The sequence below is a fragment of the Athene cunicularia genome, assembly GCF_003259725.1.
Source record: "Athene cunicularia isolate RWA chromosome 8 unlocalized genomic scaffold, athCun1 chr8_part1, whole genome shotgun sequence".
NCBI lineage: Eukaryota > Metazoa > Chordata > Aves > Strigiformes > Strigidae > Athene > Athene cunicularia.
Window position 1 is genome coordinate 31,442,860 of NW_020799109.1, and position 16,038 is coordinate 31,458,897.

General features: G+C 41.9%; 1 protein-coding gene across 8 annotated transcripts in view; it reads right to left on the reverse strand.

Moving 5' to 3' along the window:
• Positions 1-16,038, reverse strand: part of RABGAP1L (RAB GTPase activating protein 1 like) — a 280,747-nt gene that overhangs the window by 3,886 nt on the left and 260,823 nt on the right. For 4 of the 8 annotated variants that reach the window (XM_026853549.1, XM_026853550.1, XM_026853552.1 and 1 more), the window contains 5 exons: positions 12,166-12,258; positions 4,734-4,844; positions 2,200-2,304; positions 896-979; positions 334-405 (listed from right to left, as the gene is read on the reverse strand). In XM_026853549.1, coding sequence (XP_026709350.1) covers positions 334-405; positions 896-979; positions 2,200-2,304; positions 4,734-4,844; positions 12,166-12,258 — 465 coding nt within the window. Of the gene's footprint in view, positions 1-333; positions 406-895; positions 980-2,199; positions 2,305-4,733; positions 4,845-7,812; positions 7,838-10,991; positions 11,887-12,165; positions 12,259-16,038 lie in introns of those variants that run through there. The other 4 variants (XR_003398896.1, XM_026853555.1, XM_026853554.1 and 1 more) reach the window with 2 other exon arrangements.

A 16,038-nucleotide genomic window follows, 5' to 3' on the forward strand; every position in this document is an offset into this window, starting at 1 on the left:
CCCCCCCCCATTTAATTAAAACATCAAACTAAATACCCATGTCTCTACATTTTTTGCCAAAAGGAGACACTTCAATGGGAAAAAGAAAAGCCAAGTACTGTACGCACTTCTGTTTGAGAGTTCCACTTTGTCCGATATAAGATAAAGGACCATGAAAGGAAATAAACCCTTTCCTTGTTTATATCTGATGAAAAATGCACGTGGGGCTGTCAGTGTAGCTGGGTGGACACTGCTGTTCTTGCATAAAACTTCAGTTCACATTTTGTGCTGTATCCCTGGCATTTGGCAATACTTGCGTTAGAAACATCCCATACGTTGAGGCATCATTCTCACCTTCACAACTTCCAGCTCATCTTTACTGGCTGCTTGTTGTTTTTCCAGCCTGGTGCTCAGCTGGGAGCAAATCTGGAGCAGAAAAAGCAGTCTCTTAGCTAAGTTTACTATACCAAAATATAACCTGTGCTTTTCAACAATGATTTTTGTAAGAGCCAAATTTTCTTACATTCTGCTTCACTCAGGTCCCTGAACAAATCCACTGCTGCTGATAATGAGACTGAAAAAAACGGCAGTATTCAATACTGAACATGGAGCCCGGAACATTTTATGGATTAATTAGTTTATAATGCTTATACTGCATTATGTCACAGAGTAAAGCAGCGTTCACCCTAAGGTACTAAAATTAGCTGAAAGACAAGTTATTCCTGATTCCCTAAATTAGGAGGCTATTAGGAAAACCACAGAAAGATTTATGACAAACTACAATGCTTGCTCTCTGAAAGCCTAAAATGTAGTGTATCTTATTTAAAGGATGAGATCTGCAACTCTGAATATTCGTCTCTCAGAAGAAATTTCCTCTTGAAAGAAGAAATATGAGAAAGCGTCTCTAGAGCAGTACCTGTTTATACTCTGCAATAATGGCTGTGGTTTTCTTGATCTCAGATTCTGCCTTCTCTAGCTGCTTCCTGAAGACCTCCTTCAGCTAGGAATTGAAGGAGAGAAGTTACACAGTACGCTGAAAGAAGTTCTCAGAATGCATCATCATATTGTTCTCTCAAAGTCTTGCTGTGTTTACAACAGTTGTACAGCTTCTTCTTACCAACTCCAGTTCTTCAGACAAGTGTCTGATTAGTAAGTGTGTACTTATTACATTTAGTTACAACCAAAAAGTCTATGCTGGGATACAGCATATCCCTGCTTAGAGAACTCTCCTGCAGGTTAATTCTTATTCTCTGCATTAAATCGTGGTACAGCATGGTTCACAGAACACAAAACAAGAGCATTACTATTTAAGTGGGTTTTACTGATTTTAGTTTGTTTTTTCTGCACGCTGCTACAACAGGTTTGGGCAGACAGATTCTTTGTTTGTTTGGGGATGATCAGGAAGAAGAATCTCTTGGCATTATCACTCTCATCTCCGTAACGAGAAAAAAAATCCCTTTTGGTCTGTGACTGTGTTAAAATACAGCTAACTCATTCCTCCACCATGCAGAACCACTACATTTTGAGATCCCTTGCAGTAGGAAAAAGGCCTCCACTGCTTTATTTATAGCAAACAAGAGAACTTGGCAACCTCCATTTTAGAGACACACAAAGAATTACCATTTGATTGTTGTAGTCACTGTTGTCAAATAGCAAATATAAAAACCAGGGTATCGCTTCTGAAACATACTTGTGTCTAAGTTATCAGCACATTAGATACCCAGGATTAAAAAACTAAGACTGCATGTTTTGCAAACAAGTATGAGGCCAGGTCTAGACAGCAAAATTTTCCCAACCCTCAACTCTGTTCTGCCATCAGTTGTAGCTTTGGACAGGAATGTTCTCAGCTTGATTTCAGTGAACCAGCAGCTGAATCCAGAATGGCCTCTTAGAAGGCAACAACTCTTCCAGCTCCTTGTTTAGATAATGAAAAGGTCTGATCACGTCTCCTTAGTTGCAATTGCTCACCACCAGTGAAAATGATTATTACAATACTGGGAAGAGGATAAGTATGGAAAACTGAACACTCAGAGCTCAAGTACAGGAAAACACTGAAAAACATACTTTAAAAAAAAAAAATACCCCGGCAGTGTAAATTTTCAATTGGGACTGCATTTTAAAGACAAAATCCTTTCCACAACTGCAACACATTCATGCTTTTCTGCATATTGTTTTACTTGCATTTCCTTGCTAAATGGGAAAAGCTGGAGAATGCCTTACCTGAGCAGTTTCCTCTTCCTGCTTCCGTTTCTCCTCCTCAGTCTCCACTAGCTTCTGTTTGGTCAGGAGAAGTTCCTTGTTCAAAACATCCGCTTTGTCTTCAGCCTAGAATTAGAAATGCTGGTGTAAACCAGATGTTATCTGTGACAGTACAAATGTATTGGTATATACATCTCAGAAATACTGTAGATTCAGGTTCTAGCATCACCTTTTCCTGCCCTCTGATGGTTCACCTAACCTATTTTTTATAGGAAATTCCCTTTTCAAGTAGCTCTTTTCTAAGTTATTTCACTATGTTTCAACAACTGTGTAAAAGGACCCTTTTGCCAAATGTCTACCTATATCCAGATGGCAAGTAAGCGTAGATACTATGTCCTAATACAAACAGTGATGTCTAGAATATTTTGTTGGGAACAACATTAATCTAAGCGAGGGCAGCATGATTTAGCTCCTGTGTAACTTCAGATAACTCATTCCATTTTTGTATCTGTAAGTGGGGAAACCAGATTATTGTAGAAAACATGACGTGCCTGCACTGTACCTTACAAAGTGTCTGGACAAAGACAAGTATAAAAGAGACAAACCATATAAAATGCTTTGTTTATCAGTGCAAGTGAGTATTACCTGGAGAAACTTGACACTGTGTGTACTGGAGAATGTTCTCCTTTCTTTGAAGGGCTGAGCTTATCGTGAAACATCCTGGGAATGCTTTGTTTTTGTGAGCATTGTTCTCACCGACCACTAGGAGAGAAATGTGTTTCTCCCCATGTGGCTGTATCCTGTTGACCTCCCCAGCTGGGAGATACACACTGCATCCCACCACTCCTGTTCAGCAACTAGGTGCTAGAACTGGCAAGAGTTGTGGTCAAATAATACTTAGTTTGCTGAAAATACAAAAATGGCATTGTAAACAGCAATGCAAACAAGTACAGAACTTGTCTCTGAGTTGCAGTTTGGTTTTCCACCACTGCTAGTGGTATTAGCTTATCTATCTGCCACAGTTATAATTATTAATGAGGGTGATTAGTGGTGATTGTGGGTAGCAGAAGCGGCTCCACCAGGGCCACGACTGAAGAGACAGACTAAGGATTCCTGCATTGCTTAGCATGTATAGCTGTATGGGAGAAAGAAAAACAAGCCCTGAAAGAACAGAAAATTGGTAAGATTGACACCTTAGAACAAAAGAATTCGGGGATTACAAGGCTATTTTTGACCTGGTTAAGATATGCTTTGTAGAAACTGCAAATCTTTCCTCCTTTTATGTGTTGTTCCAGGTACTCCAAGCAGCTGCAGTGGTGTACTGTACCAGCCCTCCTCACAGATGAGGAGCGCAGTAGCACAAAGCTTTTCTTTCTGTGCCAGTGAACTGAGGCAGGGTGTGGGAAAACTTCATGGAGCCACTCTTGTCTACAGAAAGATTGCTAAAATAAAATGCAGGAGAGCAAGGAGCGGCACTGGCAAAGGTATGTGCCTGGCAGCCTTGTCACAACACTTGAGACAAAACAAGCATGGGCAGCAGCAGACATAACACTGCTTTCTGTACAGCTATTCCTGGGGAAGACAGAGCACACTGTTTTTGGCCTTCCTGTGAGATTGCCCACTCCACCATGCAAAGTGCATCTCTGCCGGTGTCTGCTCACCGAGGTGGCTCAGATCTTTAGAATCACATGGATCCAAATCAGCAGAGCCTAACTGCCAAGGATCTGCCTAGACAACTAGCCTGACCACTGCACAACTGTGGTCAATGACGTTTACAGTTCTGAGGTTAGCTAAAGAAAGACAAATAGCTATGGGAATTCAAACTGAGAGGCTCTTGCAGGAGAAGATTTTGCATTATAAAAGGCACTACAGCCCTCACTGAGCACGGGACTGATCACGAGGTGGGGTGGAGTATGGCCCTCCTGGGTTTAGTACATTTGTAAAAGCTGTTACTGCATTTATCAATACTACATAAAACACTCCAGAATGAGGAGGGTTGAATGTGTAGTCCTCTGACCGTCATCTGTGAGATAAAAGGGCCCTGAATGCTGCTGCCCTTCACATTCCAGTCTTCACAAGAAACAAATGCAGTTATCAAAGGACACCCAGGAGTCCTAATTTTTGGTGCCATGCCACTTCATTATCTCTGAATTTTGTTGGCTGTACTAAAACTGCTGTGAAAAACAGATCCCTGTAAGGTGGTAGACATTCTGCAAGGCAACTTCCCTTGAGATTAGTCTTTCGAGGAGTAGGTGATTCCTTTTTCAAGTAAATGCTCATTCTGTGTATCTGTCTAAAGGTTATGGCTTACATTTTCTAAACCAATCCCCAACAGAGAAGGTACAGTTGGCAAGACACCGCTGTGAATGTCTACAGTTGCACGCATGTGGCAATCCAGCTGCCTGACTGCAACTAGGAGCGAGATTGTCAGGAAAATAAAGGCACAAATAATTATACTTTTAATGTTGTGTTCATGCTTTCACTTGAGCGCAAATCAGGGCTCCTGACACTGGTGTTTGCCAAGCCCGAGCTGGGACCATCTCTGTTAGCATTACCTGGTCTAGGTCATTCCGTAAGGCAATTTTGCTTGTTACAAGCTCGTGGGCAAGGTCGTCATTCTCCTGCTCCAGCCGCATGCTTGCTTCTTGGAGCCTGCGGTTCTCCCTCTGCAGAAAGAAAGTAACAAGGAGAAAAGGAAGTTAATCCTTATCAATATTAAAGAGCAATAAGCAAGTATATTGTGTGTGTAAAACACCGAGAAGGCAAGAGTGCACATTAAGACAGGACTGCTGCTCTGGGAAACAACAGTGAATTAAGCCAGCAGTGCAAATGCAGCGATTCCATTGACATCCCAATGGTAATGTTTGTGTTGCACAAGTGACACACTGATTGTAGGGTTTCTCTGACAAAAGTAAACACAGTCCTCTACACAAAAGCACTTGGCTTCTGCTTGCTCATCATCAAAAGAAATTAGGCAGATAAAATCCCACCCAGCAGCAGTGAACAGGGACCAATTAAAAGATACTCATAATAAGGTTTCCAATCAAAAGTAGAAAGCTGTCCTGCTCCATTTTACAAAATTTTATCTGCAGGAATTGATAAAAATAGTCCATTTTGTAGATGATGCATTGCCAACTTCTCATCTTCTGTGGGACCGGTAAAGAGCATTTAGCAGGGAACTGCCTACAGCTCGTTTAATCTGTGTCACCATTTGTGCACTATCTCACACCAGTGACAGCCGTGCACATTTTACAGGATACCTGCTGAGAAAAATTGCCAGATGGAGAGGGGCCCTCACTCCCTGAGCACAGGCCCAGAAACTGCTCATTGGGCAGGGCATGGCCATGCAGAACTTGGGGACTGCAGGCCCTAGTCCTCACTGCACTACACTCCCTACCCACTCCATACAGGCAAAAACGACTACGCAGAGACCAACTAGAGAAGGTAAGTACACAGGAGAGGGATGAACAGTAGTAATTAATGTTTTTCAAAAAACAGTTTCAGTGATTTTCTTCTAGGGCTGAGACACAAGAATCATATTCAAAAGATGTTTGTGGTTCAGTGAACTTCCAGGAGTCCACATCAAATATGTCTTCACCTTTGGAAGAACACAGCCAAGTGGGACAGGTAGAGGTGCCCTCCTCAAACAGACCTTAAGACATCAAAAAATGTGCTGGCCTTTAGTCACAGAATGACCATGTATCTTTCGTACCAAAAGAGACTGCAAAGGGAATCTATGCACAGTGGAAACTCAAGGAAAAATACCAAGTTCATATGGAAACTCATAGGTGGAGGAACAATAACCTACGTGCTGAGATTTCAAAAATGACCTGTGCTCACTTGAAAGTTAGGTTATGTTCTCCAAGAAAAAAAAAGCAAAAATGAATATATATCTCAGTACTTAGACAGCAAAACATTTCTAAGAGTTGTTCAGTGAATGCCTTCCTATAAAATGTCATTTCTTTGCATAAGCACATTATTCACATGTCTTCACTTCCTCCTGCTCACCAGCTACGCTCAGATATTTTTTTGTTTCCAAACTCATCACCATGAAACTGCAATTTTTTTCTGTTGCAAGATTCTGCATGCTTGTCTTAAACAAAAAAGGACTACTACAGCTCTAAGAGAATGCTAAAAAAGGTCTCTTCTGTGTGGGAGCTTCCTCTGTGGCAGGAAGCAGAACCTCTGCAGATACTCTCTCCTTAATGTGACCCTATTGTGCAATTAGACTATGCACTGCCCTGTACAGGAAAGTAATTTTGTTTCCTTTACAAAAGATCATACTTTAAATAACTTGTTAGAGAAACTGTAAGTAAAATACTTTTGTTTTAACACAGTTAGAATAATCACTGCTAAAAGATGCATAACTTTGGGGATCTTTTTTACTTTAATTGCACTGTATTCTGTTTGAGACTAGGAATTTTTTAAAGTAAAATTATTCTCTAAGGGTAATATATACTTTCAAGTGTAAAACCAAATTGCAGTCTTTAGTAATAATACCAATAAATGCTTCAATGTGTCTTTATTTCTATATTTTGTTCAGACCATCTTAGAAATGGTGATTTTTATCGACACAGCCCTGCCAGCAAGCAGTTGTCAGAAAGTGACTTGAGTTCATCTAAAACTGGGACCAGATCAGGATGGCATTGCTGCCAGGTGCTGCAGCACCGATACCTTCTCATAGGGATGTTGCTTAGAGGGAGAATCAGCAAATTGTTAAGACTTCCACAAAATAACCCAGAAAGAAGTTTGCTTTACATTTTTGCTATGCTTTTGCCAAAAGCTTCAGTGTCCGCAAAGCAAGCCGCACAATGTGAAGTTCAAAGTTCCTGCTTTGCATTCACAGACAAGTGGGTAAGCAAGCTACGTGGTTGGAAATGCGCTATCCTCCTCTAAAACTAGAATTTACGTGGCACGTCATCAGTAAGTTAAAGATCTCTTACCTTGAGCATCCAGTCAATAGCTAAGAGATGTTTTTATCTCATTCACAATACTTTTAATTTCCAGCTGAAAGTTTCTTACAGGGCCACCTTTACTCTTCCTCCACCCACGGCAGTATGTGCAATTAGATGGTTTGTCTTTTCCAGCTCCTCCCCCCAGATCTAGCAGTGAAAAACTGCCTCCTTCCTCAGGGGGAAACTCTTAATCTGCTTAAGTCTAAATAAAACCTAATGTTACACAGTAAAGACAAAAATAGCAAATAGCGCTTTTCATACGTAATAAACTATTTTCAGTGGCTCTGAAATATTTATGAGGTTTTCTAAAGTACCATTCGTGATGGCATAAAGTTCAACAGATGAAGCTGGTTCGTTACAGCAGGACTCGCATCACAGACAGCATTTTGTAACCTGGCGTAAGCCAACTCGTCAGACCTGCTAGTTGTCCTTGGTGTAAACAGACAGCTTTCTGCCTTTCCTCTACACACCACTAACAATTTACCAACTATGACAAAAATTTCCTTCTCTTCGGCATCGCTCAGTTTCTACACTCAGTAAAATAAGAGTCCTCCTTCCCAAATTCCTCCTTCTGGTTACAATAGGCAGCTGGTGCACTCTGGCTAGCTTTTAAAAGGAGGATACTGCATTTCCAAAAGGGACAAACACCGCTGATACATACAAACACAAATAAACTTACCTCCTGTAAAGTCACAGACCAAATACTGCTTTCAACCATTGGTGTAAAGACAGTGAAAACAGGATATAAAATAATTTTTAATACCAACAAAGGCAGCCAAAAAAAATTGTTGCTGATTCTTCAGTGGGTTTTTGGTTCCGGGTTTTAAAGAGGATATACTGCAGCTTCCATCACATACTGGACGGAAAGAAGAAGGCAAATTTGAAGGCAGCAAGCACGCCTCAGGTCAGGAAGACTGAAAGGCTGAACTCCGCCCTCTGCTCCCTTCCAGCAGCACCAAGGAGCAATTTCTGACAAGATCAGTGGCGATGATGCATCCTCGTTGTGCTGCTGCTCAAGTGGGGTGTAACAAGTCACAGACCTTGTTAAGCAATTCGGTGTCACATTTTCTGATGAGCAAACACCCAAACCCCAGATCTTTGGGCATGAACAGATCCTCAATAGTGGAATGGAATGAAAACGTGTTAAAATTCATTTTCTGGACTTGGGCTAACTGAAGTCTTCGTAAGCCCACTGGAAAGGGCTCTTGATTGTGGAGGAGATCTGAAGCAAAACCCTGTGAACCTCCATCTAGAAACCCAACAGGCTTTTACAGCTGACTCTTCAGGAAACCCTCTCCTGGGAAGCAACACAGAGGCTCCTGGAGATGGTTTGTGTTTTCTGTTTGTTGACCCTGAAGAAGCATTAACAAAAGTGCCCCACACCACACTTTTTAAAAAAACTACAAATAAACAATGATCCACATCGAGTTAGCTTATGTTTTTCTTCATACCGATTACCATTCCGTTACCATGACTGAATTAAAATTACCAGTTTTACTTTCACTTCAAACATGCAAAAGGCTATTACGTCCAAATTACATTTAGACAGACAACTTCTCCATTGCACGACAAGATATACGGACGAAAAGGCGTTCCTACTCTCAGAACAGAACTGCGTGCACAAGCAGCATCTGATTGCAAAACTCCAGCCCTTCTTTGTATAGTTTCAGCCTCTTTATTTTAAATCAAGAAGTCCCAAGCCCAACTCCAGTAATTTCTCATCAAGTCAATCAAAACCCTCTTACATGAGGTGTTCTCAAAAAAACCCCCCATAATATATAGACAAATATCAATCCAAGCTATATAGCTATTTTTTCTGCACATGTAACTCACTTTTCTTCCTGGCTTCTATATGCAATTTGTAATTTATTTTAACCAAAAGTAATGAAATTTGGTGACAAACAGCAATTTAGGACATGTTTACTGTTGCAGCTTTTAAAAATCTGACAAAAATGTGAGTGATAATTTGTTATATGCAATGGAAAATAAAATGAAAAAGTGTCTATAAAAAAAATACACTTTCCCTAAATAATACTTGTAAATACAGAAAGCAACAAACACCAAAACCAATGGCACTCTTTAATACTGTTCTTTTGGTAAGTCAAATGACAATCAACATATAAAATACGAGCTGGGCAGGAGCTCCTGTGGCCTGTAACACAGCTTGTTGTAGCACACAAATTTCACCTGTCAAGAAAAGGTGGCTGGTTAATGGCAGGCCAGACATAGCAAAGCCAGCCCCTTTTGGAGCCTGTGGGGAGTCTGGGGTCGGTGGGATGGGGGAGCACCCTGCCCGGCCATCCCTGGCAGGACGCATCGCATCCCTGCGTGACTGGAGGCTGCGCAGCCCCGCCATCCCCAAGCTCAGGAACCTCTAGGGCCCAAGTGCTGCGGAGGAGAGGACGAAGGGTGCAGGCCTGGTCTCCCCATTGATGCAGGGGCAAGAGTCAGACCTGCACACGAGAGCTGTGCCTGCTCCCCCCGGCTCACGGCGCAGCAGGGCTGGAGCAGGGGGACACGGCGGTGCAGCTGCAGCCCTGCTGCCATCACAGCGGCTGCTCCTGCCCCAGTGCCACGCACGGCCCATCTCCCACTCTCCCAACAGTCCATCCAGCCGTTCCCACTGCAGGCCAGGTGACAGGCAGGTGTCTTACTCAAGACATCCTTCATCACTGCAACTCTGGAGCGCCAGTGTCTCTGTGGGCCTTTTAAATCTCTGTTGGCAATAAAAACTGTAACATACTGCAAACAACAAAAACTCTAACAATTATAAATAAAAACTATCAACATTCAGATTCCTTCTTGACCCTTAAGAGGAATACTCTACAGGGATCTCCACTCCAATGATACCATCCAAGAAACATGTCCTCCCTGCGAGTAAACCAAAACCTCATTTTTGTCTGGGAAGAGAAACTAAAAATTACAACCATGTAAGCCATGAGGGCACAGCCCACACAGAGTGCACAGGAGACCAGCAGTAGCTAACAGCGGCGCCATGCTCAGAGGCAATACTGGCTTTTCAGCAGCGTAGACTCAGTCCTTTCCCAAACCAAGCCTGGCTGGGCAATATCTAGCATTGACACTGCCAAAACGAAATGTATTTATAAACACACGAGCCGCAGATCAATTGTTTAAGGGACAAGCAAATTACTTCTCCACTTTCTGCCTGCGAGGACCCACACAGCTTGTGTTTCTTGCTGCCCTTTGGAAAAAACTCTTGAAATATCAATTTCTACCAACCTCATCTTGATATATTAAAAAAATCAAACAAGCAAGTCAGGGAACAGAAAGCACTTACAAGCATTTCTCCATGACACCCCTCAGGTGAAGAATGTGTCCGAACTTTGAACTTAATGAGCAACTAACCAGTTACGAGGACTCTCCCTAATCACAGCATCACCAAGAGGATCAGACCCAATCTGGCTCAATAAGGAAATCACACCATGAGTTTCAAAAGTGCAAGCCAAAACCCTAGGCTGTGATTCTGACTGGGACAGTAACTGCCAAAGGGCCACTTCCTATATTCTCATTTGCAGCTTGGAGATAATGTTCTTCACCATCCCTCACCCAAGATTAACAAGTTAAAATGCTTCCACAGAGATTTAAAGAAGCTTTTTTTGCTTTCTAAGTATTAATTTAATTCCACAGTACTATAAGTGAACCACTGGAACAATACTTAGTCAGAAGTTAATCAGCAGCAAGTTGTGGGTTTTTTTTAAATAGGTCATACTCACTGTTGGCTCTCAGCTGCTACAGCAGTCCTAGTTCTCACAAACAGCAAAATCTACACCCTTTGACATCAAAAGAACACTACATGCAAAATATAATTTTTCACAAGTAAGGACTTTTTTTTAAAAAAAAGTTCTATTTTCTTTGTACCTGTAGCTCTATCTTGTCACATTTAGGAATTATGGCATAGACTTTCACCACAGTTTCATGCCCTGGTTTTCTGAATGTGGTGCACTTTCCCTACATTCACAGACCACATAAATCTGTTGCACCCTGTATGATGATTTACTGCTCCACACTCTTGGTAGACTCTGTATCAACTGCAATGTCACAACATATTAAGGCACAATGAAGAACAGCAGGAAAACAGTACAGGTATGTGTAAGCCATGTTGCTTCCCAGCTAACCTGGGCAACGGGCAGTAAAGTGCTTCATCTCTGGCAGCTTCACCTAAAGAAAATGGAATTTTTCAAAACACAGTAAACAATAAATGGATCCTGAACACTACATGAAGTATATGCCTAGAGGCAGAGCCTCCATCACACAAAAATCTATGGCAACAGAATGTAGCAGTGACAATAAAAGCAAATACATTGGAAAGATAAGCAATGGTGATCCAAAATTAAAGAACTATTCTTTTTTGGTGAACTATCAAGCTATCATATTAATAACTCAACCTTTATTTCTCTGCTGCTTTAAAGCAGAATATTTATTACTATTAATTCTATGGCAGTAGTACCTTGGGACCCCAGGGGAGCTCTGGGTCCCATCGTACTAGGCATTATATTAACAAAAAATTACTAATGCTTGGTATAAACAGAGGTGAATAACAAGGATCATATCAGTCAAGGAAGAGCTCATCTTTCAAAAGTCTCTGTGGATGCCACTGCATACAGCTTGTGCTAGAACAATGTATGTTTTCTCCTTTTTGTGTTTGTAGCTGAGAATCACCCCTTTTTTCTGCGTCTCATGAAGATCTCCCGTAAAAGTGCAACAGCAGGAGAGTTACCTACAAACATATAAACTGAAAGAAGAAAAATATTATATGTGGCTACTTGCAGATGTCTTGAGAGTTACAAATTGTGATTGAAATATTCCTCAAAAAAACACTATGTCCAAGTGTTCAAAGTGCTTGTTCAAGAAAGGGTGTGAGTTTCACCTGCCACTTAACTTCCCTATGGTGTGCATGGTCATAGCCCAGAGAGGTGAGCGCGGCACACGCACCTCTGCATAACCGCTGGAACCGGGTCACTCCCCGCGGCATTGAGCAATGAAACAGATTCCCACACAGCATCTCCCGTACCTTGTATCTATCCATAGGATCTTCCTGCTGCAGCTGACTCTCTCGCATTGTTTGGTACTCTCTCTCATATTTCTTCAGCTTTTTTGTTGGCACCTGTGGAACAGAATTGGAAAACATGCGTTTAAAGATTAGAGAAACACCGGAAAGGCTGCCTGAAAGTTCTCCTTGCAAACAGGAAGCCAAGGAAGTGCTGGAAAGCTGCTGCTGAATAACTTTGCTCCCTGTTGCTGCCCTCCCCTAACTCAGCAGGCCATATCAAACACTTACCAGTACAGTTCACATCGACAGAAATCTTTCTGTGCCTACTGCTGTTAATTATTCAAACATTTAAAGGAAAACAAGAGTGAAGTAGAGACATTTTAGTAAGAGTAACAAGAAGGAAAAAAAGCATGAACAGGAGTGAAAGAACAGGGAAAAGGAAAGTATCTTTTGATATGTATGATTCACCAGAACAATGCCTTAGCAAGAAAACTGTTAAAAGTGAGATAATAACAAAGAAGTGTTTGTACAAAGGGACTCAACAATTCCCTGGGGGAGATCTGAGTGATGGTTTTTATTGCTAAAGGAGTATTAATGTCTAAAGTATAGCTTGTGACCAGTGCCCTCATAGAAGTCTGGCAGCAGACTCCTCCTAGGCTGCAGTGCTCGCTTCCAGCCACAGCAGGGACACAGTGAGGCAACCACACAGAAATCACAAACAAATTCGGTAAACAACCATGCAGAAAGGTCAAGTCTATACAGCCTGATTATGGGAAAACACAGCTTCAACTTAAAACGAAGAACGCAAACAACACCTGCGTTCTTTTAAACAAAGCATGGAGATCTTCTGCTTTACTTTCACCTTTTAATCAGATACACAGTACTGTATGAGCGATCCCATCTCTGGTTGGAGACCTTTGATAGCATTACTCTGTCCCCACCGTACAACAAGAAGCCGGCCCTGCTAAGTGTCGGGTCATTGGCTGGCAGCCGGAGAGATCCCTGATGCCATGTACAACCATGACTTGTAAACATACACTTTGCCTGGATCTGTTATGTATAGATCCATCCCTCCTGCCTATATCGATCGTGTCTAGCTGCCTCCTGGTGTGAGGACATGCCACTGTCACCTTGCCTTAGGGCAAAAAAATTACTGCCAACGAGCAGAGATACGTGTTTACATGTATTTTTGGTGTTGTTTTCCCTTTATTGGTTTTCAGCCCAATAGCTCCTTACTCTGCAGTATAGGAAGGGATCAAGCAAGGGCTCAGTGTCGTTGAAGAGCCCTCTGGGAGGTTACAGGTAGAAGACCTGAAACCCATGATCTGCAAAGCACAGTGCACAGGGAGCACCAGTAAAGCAGCACTAATGCCCACAATTAGTTATGAAATCTTAATCAAACCACCCTAAAGAAAGCACACAGAAAAGAGTAAACATAAAAATATGGAGCACTTTGGACAAACATAGAAGAGAATATCACTGTGATGACACTTAACAGTGCAAAACACAATGAAATGAAAATGACTAGATCAGAGGTGCTTTTTTACATTTCATCTGCACACCATTCGGGATGCAAACCCAGCAAACCATTTGTCTTAGCTGCAACTTGAAACTGTTGAGGCAGCTTAATATTCAAGAATAAGAAATCATTTCAACATAGTATTCTAAATGAAGCGAACCAATCACACATCCAAAGCCTGAGCTATTCCTTCCTTCCACAATGTGTACTGGGATCTTTTTCAGAGAACCAGACCATGGCTTCCAGGTCAGGGCATTATGAGGACACCCTCCAAACTCAGTTCTCCTGTGCCTTTGTGAGTTTTGTGCTCCAATATGCAACAGCAGAAAATGGAAGAGAAATATGAGGGAGACATTGTGGAGCAGTATGGCAGAAAGGTGCAATACAGGTGTAACTTCAAAGATGATTTGTTCAGGCAGAGATCATCCTGATGCTTGATGTTTTTTACTAAAGTTTTTCAAGTGCACATAAGTAGTAAGCCTTACTACACCGAGAGAGACAAGCCTCCCATCCATGCAGCTGCATGAATACTTCAGGAGGAATCCTGCTGTCTGAAGGCACAGGAGATGTAAGATAGATTTTTTTTGTCTGAATCCGGAGAAAAGAGTGGAAAGCAAAGGTAAAAATTGCAGTATCACAATCCTTTTCCTCCCAGCAGTTCCCTCATGCGGAGGGGAGCCCCCCACATTTACACAAGTGGTGCTGGGGCCTGTGTCTCCACTGACCACTGCACCAAACCACCAACGGCTTCACCTTTACAGCTGCCTGGAGCAGTATCCCCCTTTCCCTTTAACCATGAGATTTGCTTAAATTACTTGTGAACGAAAATCGTAGTTCTCTCGATAATCCAGGAGATACAGGCAAAATACAGCATAAAGGTAATTATCTGAGTAAGTAACTCTTACCGAGAGAGCAAATGGGATATAAAGCACCGCTGTGACCCAGATGCCTATGCTGAGCACTGTGCCACAGCTGTCCCTCGCCGGGCTGAGCCTGTGCCTGAGGAGATGGCTGCTGCTTCTTGGTAACACAACTTCATACGCAGCAGCCCGCAGCTGCAGCTCCCCTTGCTCGTTTTTCAAATGTTAATTTTTTAAGCTGCCTGAGAGTAACCTTATTTCTCTAGTTGCACGTTGTAGTCTGTATTGAGAGGAGGCAGAATCTAACTTGCACAGTCTGTTTGGCACTTCATCATCTGCCTCAATACCACCAGAAACTAATCTGAACAAGTCACATCAAAAAACATATGATGAGCAGGGGAGAACGAGTCACCTGCGTCATTTAACTCTGCTTTCCACTCTCTTCACCATCCCTGTTTCTGCACACTGACAATTCACAACCATTTCTTAATGCCTGGTAACGCTTCCCACCAACCATTCTCACCTATATGTTCTCCTTTACTTTCTTACATTTTAATTCACAGCTGCGAGTAGGACCACACGTAGGTCCCCTGTAGACCTACAGAAAGGTGCCTCTTCCACCACTACAGGAGCTATCCATGGCTGCTGCGGCCGTGGCTGGGGATAAGGGCACGCTTGGTACGCGCCCCAGCAAGCCAACAGCGTGGCTACACTTTCTGACCAATGTTAACAGTAATTAATATCTGAAACAGGGATCAAATCACAAAAGGTGTAAGCGGCAGGGTGTAAAGGGAGTATGTTGTGACACAGAAAACGGTGTCTGTACTCGCCGAAAGCGTATCATGACTTATGCACGTTAGTATCTACTTAAGCTACAACCTTGTTTTAACTGGAAAGTAATACTTGCATACAGTGAAAGTCTGTCTTAAGGGTTTGGAGGGGGAGAAAATTCCTATTAGAAAACCCATTCATACTAATCCACTTATCCCATAAAACATAAACTTGGGCAGGTATACTTAATAACTTTGGCAGGGACTATGCATCACTGTTATTGTCTATTCAGCCACATTACTCAAAGGAGTTTGCTAATTTATTACAGCACTTTCTTCTGGGTATACACTGATAAATAATTAAAAAAAAATTTAAAAGCTTATTTCCATATTCCCCAATTTAATTCCCTGAAACAGTTTGTGAATTCAACAAGGGACTTCTCTGCAAGCCCCTTCATAAATAAGTGCATAGTGCTAGCTATGCTTCAACATTCATGGATTGCTCCTGAAAAAATATGCTCATAAATTTTCTGTAAAAGCTTCTGCAATACTGATTTCTTCTTTCTTTAGCACCATGGGGTATATTGGCTAGAACTGATGGTTATCAAATTTAGGAGACTCTCATGGTTTATAAACATTGCTCATTTGTTTATCTCAGTATCTTATCTCCTTGACTCGTTTTATTTTACTGTGTTCAAGCATAAAATCATGTCACAACTAGTTGTACATAAAGAAAAAGCCAAGC